Source organism: Rhineura floridana, chromosome 11 (genome assembly GCF_030035675.1).
Source record: "Rhineura floridana isolate rRhiFlo1 chromosome 11, rRhiFlo1.hap2, whole genome shotgun sequence".
In the NCBI taxonomy this organism is placed as follows: domain Eukaryota; kingdom Metazoa; phylum Chordata; class Lepidosauria; order Squamata; family Rhineuridae; genus Rhineura; species Rhineura floridana.
Window position 1 is genome coordinate 32,452,928 of NC_084490.1, and position 13,652 is coordinate 32,466,579.

At 40.7% G+C, this 13,652-nt stretch overlaps 1 protein-coding gene across 1 annotated transcript; it reads right to left on the reverse strand.

Annotated features, from left to right (window-relative positions):
• Positions 1 to 5,940: 5,940 nt before the first annotated feature.
• LOC133367794 (olfactory receptor 14A16-like) lies at positions 5,941 to 12,235 on the reverse strand. Its single transcript, XM_061591898.1, has 2 exons — positions 12,187 to 12,235; positions 5,941 to 6,740 (listed from the first exon to the last, which is right to left on the reverse strand). The coding sequence occupies exon 2, from the start codon at positions 6,706 to 6,708 to the stop codon at positions 5,941 to 5,943; it is 768 nt and encodes a 255-aa protein (XP_061447882.1). The 5' UTR covers positions 6,709 to 6,740; positions 12,187 to 12,235.
• Between the last annotated feature and the right edge of the window lie 1,417 nt (positions 12,236 to 13,652).

Genomic DNA, 13,652 nt, shown 5'->3' on the forward strand with positions numbered 1-13,652 from the left:
TAATGGAGATACACTGCTCTGCAACACTTTTGGGGGGGGGCTAAAAAAAACCCCAGCCACCCAAATTGAGTGTATGTCACTCGTGTTCTTCCAGTGTCTCGATGTTTTTTATCCATTTTGGTAATAACAATAATGAACAAAATAAAAGAAATGATATGTTTTTTGTTGAAGTATTCAAATTTTCTGAACGAAAGGTGGTAATTTGCTCTGCGAGGACCAAAGCAAGACATGTGTGTATGTTGATATATTAATTGCATGGGGGCATTTTTCTGTGGATGTGCAACGAACAGCATGAACTTTCGAGCTGTTTCCACCCTACATGCAGTTGTCTGAGAGAGAACTTCCTGGTTCTTTTTCATGCTATTTCTATCCATAGGAAGCAACAGAGGCATTTTAGTGTAGCATTAATTATGCAGTAGCCTGTCCACTCAGAAAAAAAGGTAGTGCCAAAGAGGAGTTCAAGCTCTTTATAACTCAAATTTTGCTGCATGTGAAAGCAATAAAGTGAGTATAGGCTTCAAAAGCATTTATGTGTGTGTGTGTATGCACACCTAAGGTTTTTCTAAAGAGTGTATGCAGTTTAATGTAGAAATGAAATGGATATGTGGGAGGAGGAGGAGGAGGAGACGACAACGACGGATGGATCAGAAGTCCATCTAGTTCAACTTTCCATTTCCCACAGTGGCCCATGAAATATCTTGAGAAAATCCAAAAGTAGACCATGGAGGCCATAGCTCTCTCTCTCTCTCATTGTTGCTTTGATTGGTGATGGAGATTGGTGAAGGGAAGGGGGTGATTAGTGAGCACCTAGAGATATCAAGTGGATGATGAAGGGGGAATTCTCAGACCAACCTCTCTAAGTTGTTTCATCCGGAAGACAGGGCCAGTAACTTTCTTGTGACACACCTGACTTATCTACATGGGTTTTTCATGCTGAACTTTCTTGACCTGCTTGTTAACCATGCCAGCATTGGTTTTGGACCTTTCCTGATCTGCAGTATACATTCTAGCTGAGCTGCTGTTACTGTGATTTTGAAGAACACCCAAATATATTTCATATATTGAACCCTTTGACTTCCTTTTCAATTTCTATTCCACTAATCTCCTCATTTTGGGAAGTTTCATATCCCTCAATATAAAAATAAATGTTGAATTAACTCCTGCAAAAATAGACACTGATGAGTTAAAACAGTGATAGGGAACTTGTGGCTTCAGAGAAAAGCCAGTGTGATGTAGTGGTTAAAGTGTAGGATTAGAACCTGGGAGACCAGGGTTCAAATCCCCACTCAGCAATGAAGCTCACTGGATGATCTTGGGCCAGTCACTGCCTCTCAGCCTAACCTACTTCACTGGGTTGTTCTGGTTATTACATGAGGAAGGGTAGAATCATGTACACTACCTTGAGATCCTTAGAGAAAAGGTGGGATATAAATGCAAAAAATAAATAAAAGAAGTTGTTCTGCAGCTCCGTGCATACCTGACCAATGGCCATGCTAGCTGGGACTATTAGGAGTTGGAGTTCAAGGATATTTGCAGGACCATGGGTTCCCCATTTCCTGCCTTTAAGAAAATCAGATGGTAAAGATACATGAGTAATACCAGTAGCAGGAGGCAGGGCTGGCTCCAGGCATCCCGGGGCCCTTGGGAACCAGCCTGCCCTGGGCCCCTCTGCTCCCCTTCCGTGATCCGTGGCAGCAGCCATGGATCGCAGGACAGGAGCTTCTGAGCCGCCCGCCATCCCCCCGCTTCACCTACCTTTCTCTGCTGTTTTTTGCAGCTGCATGCACTGCACGTGCAGAGTTGCCATTAATCAAGATGGCGGCCGAGGTTTCTGTAAGGGGCTGAAGCCTCTGCTGCCATCTTGGTTGATGGCACGCACGCGTGCGCATTGCTGCCATCAACCAAGATGGTGGCAGAGGCTTCAGCCCCTTACGGAAACCTCAGCTGACATCTTGATTGATTGCAACACTGCCTGCACTGCAAAAAAACAGCAGAGAGAAAGGTAGGTGAAGCACGGGGATGGCAGGTGGCTCGGAAGCTCCTCCTACCCTGTGATCTGTGGCTACTGCTGTGGATCACAGGAGGGGAGGGGAGGGCCCCCCAGGGGTCCCTGTAGCTCCAGGGGCCCTCAGGCCAGTGCCCCACCTGGCCACCCTTTAGAACCGGCCCTGGCAGGAGGGGTGTGGGACTACTACCAGACAGTAGTAACTTTGATAAGGGGGAGAACTGATGTTTAAGTCATAGGTCACCACTTTTTTTGGATGAGAGAGCACATTTTAAATTTTGACACAGTGCTGAGGGGAACAGTCACAACATGGGAATGGTGGTGTGACATAGCCCAAAACGGCTGTCATGGGGGCATGACATAACACAAAACTAGAGAATAGTCATGGTGAAACCTTTCTCATAATTGGATTTTCATACTGGGAAAGATGTGGTCAGCTGGTCATATAGCTGTTAAAGGCATAAGAATACTGCTTTTCCCCCAATGCCAATCCTAAAACAAAATCCAAGGATGCCATCCTCTCCCCATTTACCTGGAGTCAGTGGGTTTTTTGGTGAGGAAATTCATTGGTATGGAGTGTCAAGAACTGTTGCTAGTTTCCACCGGGACTCAATTCCCAAACCAAGGGCAATTGATCCTTGCCAGGCACAACCCATGCTTCCATTACCAGAGCTGAGTAAACCAACAACAACCCTGCAAGATAGGTAGACTGCCACCACCCCTTAAACCTGGTCACCCACTCTGGGCCAGGGGAAACCCAAAATGCCAGAAATAGACCTGCCAAGAATTCCAGAAGACAAGAGCCAAGAATGCACTCCTTGTCTTGGAGCCTTCAGGCAAAATACCCAAATATACAGTCATATTTGGCTAATTGGCCAAGGTGCTGGATTCAGAGCCAATTTCCCCCTGAAATGAACACACACTGGTAAATAAGAGGTAGATTTATTAGAATAAAATATAAGTGCAGAAAGTATAGCTGCAAAATACTTCCTTAAACCAAACACCCCCAAGGGCTAGGTAAAAAAATGTAAATGTATTGCCTTCAAGTTGATTCCAACTTCTGGCAACCATATGAATAGGGTTTTCATGGTAAGCGGTATTCAGAGCGGTTTACCATTGCCATCCTCTGAGGCTGAGAGGCAGTGACTGGCCCAAGGTCACCCAGTGAGCTTCATGGCTGTGTGAGGATTTGAACTCTGGTCTCCCAGGTCGTAGTCCAGCACCTTAACCACTATACCACACTGGTGTACAGACTGGTGTACAGAGAGAATTCAAATCACAAAGAAAAATAACAAAGTTGTCTAGCCTAATCTATATGCACACACAATTGGTAAACCAGCAGAGTAACATTATGGTTCCACATCTCCCCAGAGATGTATACCCTGGATAATAGATGGAAGATGGAACTCCAACATCAGGTAGCAACAAAGAACATTGGGGAACAGAGACCTAGGGTCTTGGTTCTGTTCTTATGGGGAAAAGTCCAGCAACAGCTAGGAATTAATACGTCAGTCAGGGGGCTTCCTGATGATGAAATCTTCTGGAGCTTTCACACCTAACAGTCACACACATCTCCAATTCTCCCAGGCCTGTGGCCTTGAAGTACCAGTCTTGGCTGAGAAGCAGTTCTTGCTTACCACTTAATTCACTGAGTTCAGTTATGAGAACTGTCTCATGGCATTTCAGAGGCCCTAACTCAGGCAAGATGTTCCTCCCCCCACAATTCCTTGCCTCAAAATCATTTTAGAAACCAGCCATTCTTGATATGGAGTATGGACAATAATTTTTGTTTGCTACCATTTTGTGCTGGCAGTGACAACGCTTTTATCAAGGTATGAGTACTGTCACCTCATTTAAAAAAAAAGACTAACTGGAAGTAGGACCATGAAGTCCAAAGAGATTTACTTTTGGGTAGACATGTACCGTATGCTGTTGTAATGTAAATTAACTAAGTGAATTCTTAAAGCATCTCTCATCTTTAGCAACTGCAAAGCAGGATACATTCCCAAGCTTTTTTGCAGAGTTTTCACATTTGCCTTTTTGGGGGATGGGGATTCTTTAATATTCACCCATGCTTACTGTTTAGTAGTAGAGTTGCAAGGTCTCCAATTTTTGACTGGAGACTTTGGTTTACAGGGGTCCTCTCTGGGTCTTCAGGTGAGTCACCTTAATCTCTGGACTCCTTCATTTTTTTTAAAAAAAATAATCTTCTAGGTGGTCTGGTTCAGAAGATATAAACCAAAATGTTATGTACCACCCCTACAACTTCTGTTTATACCGGCTGCTCTAATCCCTGCCCTAAGTGAAGTCAGGGTCATGATTGACAAGATTTGTTGACCCCCAGGCAATACCTAAACCCACAGCTACCTTTTTCTGCTTGTCTCACATGAGGGATTCAGTAATTATATAGATTTCAGCAGCACAAAGAGTAATTTCCTTGTCCAGGATTGGGACTTGCTTCTGAGTAAGCATGGATAGGATTGCACTACAACAGAAATCACAGTAGGATCTTGGGAGGCATAAAAGTGTACATGCAGGGTTTTTTGATTACTTCCAAAAATGGCAAGTTATTACATTTTATCTTTCAAATAATTTTCGAACAGAAGTTTTAAAAAGTGTACATGCTGCAGTATTATACTTTTCTAATTAAGGAGTCAAACCAATTTAAATGTGTTGAAAAATTGGGACTTTGACACAATGGCCATATTATTATGTCAGGTTTGAATCAAAAACACAAAAGCAAGATAAATTTGCTACAAATGCACTGCGATCTCTAAAATATAGCAATTTTCTTTTGTTGATAGAAATATTTTCTGGTTTTAAATTGATTTGAAGCTAGGTTTGGCAAAGATGTTCAAAATATTATTTAATCTATGGTTAATTCTTATGTGATACATTCATGTCACTTCCCCCCATCCTCAACTTTTTCAATTTGGTTAATTCCTTTTGAAATTAAATACAATTTTTAATTTAATTTTGCAAACATTTTATAACTGTAACTTTATAGATGTTCCATTTAGATTTCTTCTTTTTCTTTTTAGTTTTTCTATTTTTTTAAAAAATGAGTTGTATTCAACTAAGTCCTACTCAGAGCAGAGTCACTGAAATTAATTATTGTGAGTCATGTCTATTAACTTCAGTGGGTTTGCCCAGTAGAACTAGCATTGAATGCCATCCTAAGTATATGGGATAAGTGATGGTGACTACCTTGAATATGGACTATGTTCATAAAAATGTGGCTTGATAAATGGATCTGTATAATTTTGTATAACTCTATTCTTTATCTTTAAATAGGTTAATTAAACTGTAAGCTGAACTGGGAGCTTTCACTTCAAATGACAAAATGTTATCATCATAAAATTTATCACCTTCTTTTGCACATTTAATATATTTAAGGTGATGGTAGATTAGAATCACTCTAACCATAGGTAGCCAACATGGTGCCCATAAGATGCTTTGGACCAAATCTCCCATAACCCCTGATCATTTGTCATGCACACTGGGCTGATTGTAGTTATAGTTCAAAATATCTGGAGGGCATCTCATTGGCTGTCCCTGCTCTAAACCAACATAAGACCCCATATTCTGTCTGAGGATTCATAAGCAATTGTTGCAAATAAAGGAGAACCAGAGGAAGAACAGAATCAGATCATTACTGTGACCAACTTGAGAATAACATTTCTAATTTTTATCTGAGATAAGTCCTACAAGTGTCTCTAGTAAGTATGGATTGTAAGTAAACAAATGCTACAGTGAAAATGTTTAAGTCACAAAAATCTTTGGAAATAACAAAGAACCTTTTAGTTAAATAGCTAAGAATGAGAAATTCCCTATTACAAGATAGAAAGGTATATATTAGAGCTTATTTATTTAAGTCTAACATGTGCTGTGCATTTCATGTTTCCATACTTAACACTTGCAAGAGTGTAGATGTATTATGCAATGAGACTTTTTATATTTTGAGGTATTATCCACACTGCCTTCTGCATGTCCTTGTTCCTGAAGCTGTAAATGATGGGATTCAGAACTGGTGGCAAAACTGTATATAATACAGTAGAAACTAAGTCCACAGTGGGGGAGGAAAGTGATTTAGGTCTCAAGTATGAAAACATAGCTGTGATTATGAATAAAGAAAAGACAGTCAGGTGGGGAGTGCAGGTAGACAAGGCTTTATGTCTGGCTTGAACAGATGGAATCCTCTTCACAACTGAGAAGATATAGCCATATGAAGCTAATATGATTGGAATACAAAATGAGTTCACAGTGAACCCAAGGACAATAATCAAAATTTCATTAATTTTTGTGTCACTGCATGAAATCTTTTGTAACTGAGGAATATCGCAGAAAAACTGTCCAACAATATTGGACCCACAGAAGCTCAGTCTAAATGTCATAGTGGTCTCCAGGATTGCATTAACCATGGCACTTAACCAGGAAGCAGCTGCCATTTGGATGCAGGCATTCCAGTTCATGATTAGCCTATATTGTAGAGGATGGCAGATCGCTACATAACGGTCATAAGCCATGACAGTGAGCAAGGCAAGCTCAGCACCAATAAACGTGACAACAAAGAAGACTTGTGTGACACATCCACGAAAAGAAATCACGTTGTTGTTTGTCAGTGATATGGCTATTGTTTTGGGAACAGTAGTAGAGATGTAGCAAATATCTGACACTGATAGGTTGACCAGAAAGAAGAACATGGGACTGTGAAGGTGGTGGTCTAGGGCCACAGCTGTAATGATAAGAACATTTCCCACTAAGGCTGTTATGTAAATAAAGAGAAACATCACAGAATGTAAAATCTGTACATCATGCTCATTGGAGAATCCCATCAGAAGGAACTCTGTTGGAGTAGATTGATTAGCCATTTAATTCCTTTCAAATATTCTGTGGAGGGAACAATACACTTGTTAATGTAGAGCTGCAGTATAGAGAAAGCACGGGTTTATGGTTATAACAGCATAGCATATATAGTAGTTTGGTCAAGCTATTTGTTCTTGCCACACATCATAAAAAGCAAGCATAATTGAAGAATATCAGCTAAAACAGCTGATATAATATGAAGAGGGAAAGTTTTTATCTGAATGAGAAAAAATGTTTAAGAGACATCATTAGTTGTATGATATGATCCATCAATACTGGGGTGGGGAACTGAATGTTGTTGGATTCTAACTTCCATCAGCCTCACCAGTCATGCCCAATGGTAAGGGATGATGGGAACTGGAGCATAGAATCAACTGGGGTGCCAAAGGTTGCCTACACCTACACTACAGAATCTAACATCCATGTAAGATGGAAGCGTTTAGGTGCTAATTTCAGGCAAATGTGCCCACTAATTGAGTCACAGTGTACTGTTTTTTATAAGCATGCCATTAGAGAAAGAAAATTCCCCATCCCTAATAGGATGAATGGATGAGCTTGAGTACAGATCCAAGAAATGACAAACCAACCATTAGCCCAGTCAAACCCCTAAATTCAATTGTTAATTTGTTCTGAAATCAGGCACACTCCTAATACATGTATAAAACTTTAAAGTAAAAAGTTTGGCATCAAACAAATGTATCAGTAAGTTCCAGATGTTTGGAGATTGATATTATAAAGCCATGAGAGTGGCTGTACACTATAGTCAGCATGGATTTTCCACATTCAGAGTAGATTGATTAGCGATTTAATTTCTTTCAAATATTCTGTGGAGGGAACAATACACTCATTAATACAGGACCTAAATTTAGAGGAATCATGAATTTATGTTTATAACATCATGGTGTGTATTTTGGAGTTTAGTTAACTCATTTTTTAATCCCATAAATAATACAAAATCAAGCAAAATTGAAGAGTTTCAGATGAAATAGGTGACATAATGTTGAGGAAAACAACTTATCTGAACAAGGAAAACTAATAACTTTAAAAGAAAAAAATGCACTGTATGATATCATACAGATGCTCTTGGAGGTCACTGATTCATCGGGTTGCCATAGGTCATAGTCGACTTGGAGGCACATAACAACAACCTCTTGCCCTGTGGTTGTTTTAAGATTCCAGTTCTTTTCAGTCCAAGGCCACATGGCCAATGGTCACGATAGCAGTAAGTGTACAGCATTGTATGAAAGGTCTCAGATTCCCTATGCTGTAGTAAACACCAATGATACTGGTAAGAATTAATCAACTAAGTATTAAATTCAGTCACTACGTGGTGAATCTTTGGCCCTCTTGATATTGCTGAATTACAGTCCCCATCATCCTTGGCCATTGACCATGCTGCCTAGTGCTGATGAGAGTTGTAGTTCAATATCATGTGCCCACACCCAGTTTATAATAGGGATGGGAGAGTAATTTGATTCAATTCATATTTAAAGCCAAATCTATCAAATTTGCACTTTCCAAAACAATATGAGAACCAAAACACAACTAACCACTGAAATTCCCACATATCCTAATTTTGTGATGCAGTTCTCCAATCAAAGCATGCTTACAAAAATGTATATATTAGGGGTAAGTGTGGATAACAATGAATATATGAGTGAAAATAACATGCAAAAATACATTATATTAGGAGAAAGTGCTTACAAAAATGAGTACATTTTAAAACTTCATACAAAAATGTGTGTTGGGAGAAATTTGTACTCAAATGCTGAATAATTTTCATGAGAATTTAAAAACAATGACAAATTGCTGTAGAAATGTGAACTAAATTTAAGATTTTAAAAAATTGGAAACTGAGAGCACAAAAAATGACAGATCCTTCCATCCTTAGTTTATGAGGACTCACTTGGGGTGCTTTCACACTGCACTTTATTCCATTTTTCTGACAATTTCTTACCTGGCAATTTGCACATTTTTTTTGACCCGTCACAAGACGTACAAGCTAGTTCCAGAAATCTAGTGGAATATAGTGGAAGTTCAGCGCTAATTTCCATGATGAATAATTCCAGAAATAATACATTTTCAAGGTTGGGAACCTGGAAAATTGCAGGAGATTTGCGCTAACAGCCTGCCACATGACAGGCATCCAACTTTGTCTCTGTAGCCTTGCTATACCTTTGTGTTTTTAAACTTATTCCTGCCCTTGCATGCTCCCTATTTGCCTTTGTTTGTCTTTGGTGAGCCCTCCTTACATTGTTTTTCTGAGTTTTACCTCTGATGTGTGGATTGGAAGTCTGTTCTTTCCCACCTCTTCCCCTCCCCCCATGGCTGCTAAAATATCGAAAGGATCTTACCTTCCTTTTTTCTCTTTTCTATATTCACTTTTCTCCAGCTAGTTTCCCCTGGCTGCTTTCAGACATGAAGCTTCTTGTGTGTGATAATTGCTGAAGTTGATTTTCAACTCTTTTTCTATTGTCTTTTAAGCCCTCCTTCGCTAAGTCTTTTTTTACTTGAGCCTGAGCAGCTTGTATTTTTAAAGTGACCACATTTTCCCCTTTTCTTCATTGTATTGTTTCTAGCTCTTTCTTTTTGGAGTTTTTGCTTTCTTGCTGTTCTTCTTGCCTTTTTCACCTGATCCTCATCTGTCCAGTTGTGGCACTGCAAATGACATTTGCGCAACATGCCACTACATCAGCTTCTGCAGTGTGAAAGGAATTTGAGGGATTGGGACAGAAGTGCTATTATTTTAATCTGTTAAACTAATACAATAAGCCCCGTATGTGAAAGCAGCCTTATTCTGGTTAAGAAGTGCCACTAAACTGGGGGGGGGGGAATGGTATTACAGCAATGCTGCCTGCTAGCCAGGTAAGGACAGAGTGGCCTGTGTCTTCTCAACCATCTCTCCATATTTCTACATGAGTTGTACAGTAATAGATACTCCCTACTATATAATCAAGTCAGAAACTTTGTGTACTAGCAGAAGGAATAAACACTCCTTCTATGAAAGTACACAGCATTTTCTCTTCTGAACAGCCAGTATAGAGATGGGTGTGCTGAGCAATGAGACAGGGCAATGATCATGGAGAGACAGAACAACTGTAGCCAAACTTTCTCCCGATCACATGTCCCACTCCGCTCGCCTGAGCAGAGCCTGGGTGGGCAGAGCATATTTGTGGCCAGGAATTGAAATCCTGACCACAATTTTAGAGGAGGGCAGCAGTTCTACATTGCACGGGGAGTGCATGCGTGGCATGCTGTGGTGGTGGGGCATCAGGGCTTTTCTAAGCCTACACCACCACTCTAAACTTCTTCTTGGTGTGCTGTGCCCACCCTGCCCTCCCGTTGCTATGGTGTGATCTGGGTTGCTTCAGGGCCTAGTAAAATTTTTATCCTGCCCACCATTGTTGGGGGACAGGCTTTTTGCCTACTCCACACTGTGGTGGTGAGATTGAACTGGGTTAGGGGGTGTCATGGTTACTAGGTTATTTCAGCTAATTTGGCTAATTTGACTATATTGAGGTTAATTCCCCGGTTTAGGCTGTCTGGTCACTTGTGTGGCAAGGTGCAGGAAGGGAAGTAGGTAAGGACAGCTAGGTGGTCCCCTTAGGCACCTTTGGAGGTGATTGGTGGCTCTGGAGGCCTGCCAGTCAGGGCTTTATGGACTGGGGCAGGACATGGGCTGTTTTTGGGGCCAACTTACCTCATCTACCCAGAGTTGTAGGGCCCCAGGGGGTGGTGAGATGGGAAGGTCTCCCTGCTCACCTAAAGGTGTGGTTGGGGTAATGGGTAAGCAGAATGGCTTGCCCTTGCCCCAGCAGGGGCTGGTCACCCGATAGCTTTATTGCAACTACTTACTTATAAACATTTCCTGCACCTCTGTTTCCCTCTGTAGGTTTATTTTAAAGTGTTTGTTTGAAGTGTAATAAAGTGGTCCTTTGTTCAACCCAGTTTGCTCTTTCCATGTATTATTTCAACCCTCAGCTGCAATTAATTTTCTTCCAACCCTGGAATAAATCTTTTTGTATAGCAGCACTATTATAAGTCTTCGAGACCTTTCTAATGGATCTATCTCTATAGTATGAAATCTGCACATATCTAAATAGACATTAGTCCCCATTCCCCACATTATTTTGCAAATTAATTATATTTTGTCTGCTTATTTCATACTCATCCTTACTAAGGTGGCAAACCTATGGATGCTTACCTAGAGGTAAGCCCCATTGAACCCAAAAGGACTTAAAAATAAACATGTATAGACTTATGTTCTAAATTGTATGCAAGAGCACAATAAATTAGACCCAGTATGAATCTAGATTTAATTAATAGTTTTGACATGTTTCTTTTTCTTTCTTTCTTTTTTAAAGAAAACTCAGTTTACAGTCCTGCATGATTAATGTAAAGCATAATCTTCCTTAACAACATTGGTGCCATTTGTTTAATATGGGGAGGGGGTTGTTGCTGTCACACTTCCAGAGAAACAACCATACATATTATACATTATTATTTTCTATTAGTAAAAGCAAGTGGATAAAAATGTATTATATACATTTTATGTTAGTGTTCAAGTGTCCAAATTGCTCCTTTGTCACACTGTGGGTTTTTTAAAAAAAGAAATGAAAACTTGAGCTCTTAGTGTAACATCTGACTTAGTCATGCTTTGTATAGACCTATTGGAATCAATGAAATGTAAGTGAGATATGATTCAGTGGGACTACTTTAAGCATGACTAAGCTGGGATTCAACTGTAAATTGATACTGAATATTATTTACAAAAATGCTCACCTCTGTCTGATATTGATCCTCTTGGAGAAAGTAGGTGTGTGCATGTCTAAGTTTGGTCTTTATTTACAGGAGCTTGCTTTAGGAAAAAGGAGAGTGAATCATCTCTGTTCCCAATGCTGTTTCATGAAATTACATCATAGTTGCACCTTGATGATCTCCAGAGCCTAATCTACAATATTAATTCCTCAGAAGTGTGGCACAATATATTTCCTGCAAGGTAATTCCCCTCTGCATTGGCTGCTTTGATCCCTAGACTCAAATATGTAACACATGTGCATGACAAGTAACTCTCTAATGAATAAAAGACATAGCTCAGTGGGAGATTTATATGTATGCACAGTATGCAGTGTGACTGAGAAGCCCCCAAGTTGTTAGTATACATATTTAATTGAATGGCACAGTTTGAGTAAAAAGATGGCAAGGATTTCATGCATGAATTTTTCTACCTTAGGAGATTCTTGCCTCCCCCTCCCATCACATCTCCCACTTTTTTTTTTTAGTCAGCAGTTTCATCATCATTGGCCTAATTTTACCTCCTTTTATCAGTAGTGATGTTTCTGGAGGCTTGTCCCCTTCTAGAAGCTTTTTGCCTCCCCCTCCCATCGCATATCTCACATTTGTGTGTGTGTCAGCAGCTTCATCATCACTGGCATGAATGTACGTCCTTTTTTCAGTAATGATGCCTCTGGAGGCTTTTTCACAAACTGCATTTGTGTGCTTGTGTGCAGTGGGTTGCCAGGTTCATGGCCTGAGACTGATCCTGTATCATTAGGAGAAGAGAAAGTCAGCCAAGTGCAGGTGTTCTTGTAACATTGTAATGAGAACAACCACAAGGTGGAATTCTTCCTTCCCTCTGCACAACTTTTAAAGATACAGAAGACCTCTTGGAGGCTGGGCCTGGCAGCCAAGAGGTCTTCTGTATCTTTAAAAGTTGTGCAGAGGGAAGGGAGAATTCCACCTTGTGGTTTTTCTCATTACAGAGTTGCAAGAACACCTTTACTAGGCTGACTTTCTCTTCTCCTAAAGATACAGGATCAGTCTCAGGCCAAGAACCTGGCAACCCTAGTGTGCACCTTAGTTTTTTTTAAGGGTGTATGCAGTGTAATGTATAAATGAAAGAGATATGTAGGAAGAGAAAGAGAAGTCACCACATTTTTAGAGTAGAGAGCGCATTTTAAATTTTGACTCATTGCGGAGGGCAACAGTCACAACATGGCTGTGGGGGTGTGGCATAACACAAAATGGCTGCCATGAGGGCAATAATCACAACACAGCTGTGTCAGTGTGGCATAACACAAAATAGCTGTCATGAGGTATGGCATAACACATGCTCAAGTAGCCTCGGTGGCACGGAATGCGTTCTACCAGCTTCGGCTGGTAGCCCAACTACGACCCTACCTGGACAGGGAGAACCTCGCCACAGTTATCCATGCTCTGGTAACCTCTAGATTGGACTACTGTAATGCACTCTATGTAGGGTTACCTTTGAAGATGGTTCGGAAACCTCAGCTGTTGCAGAATGCTGCGGCCAGAGTTCTCACTGGGACTAAAAAATATGATCATATAACTCCTGTCCTGGCCTGGCTGCACTGGCTACCAATATGTTTCCGGGCCAGATTCAAAGTGTTGGTTCTTACCTATAAAGCCCTTAATGGCATTGGACCACAATACCTGGTGCAACGCCTCTCCCACTATATACCTACCCGTTCACTGCGCTTGACGTCGAAGGCCCTTCTCCGGGTTCCAACGTATAGGGAAGCCCGGAGAGTAAATACTAGAGCTAGGCCTTCTCAGTGGTGGCCCCTGAGTTATGGAACGCCCTCCCTGATGAAATACACCTGGCGCCTTCTTTGTTATCTTTTCGGCGCCAGGTAAAGACCTACCTCTTTGCCCAGGCATTTTAAATTTTAAATTTTTAATTTTAATTTATTTTGATTTAATCTTGTTTTATATATCTTTAGTAGTGTATTGTACTTATGCTCACTTGTATTTTAACCTG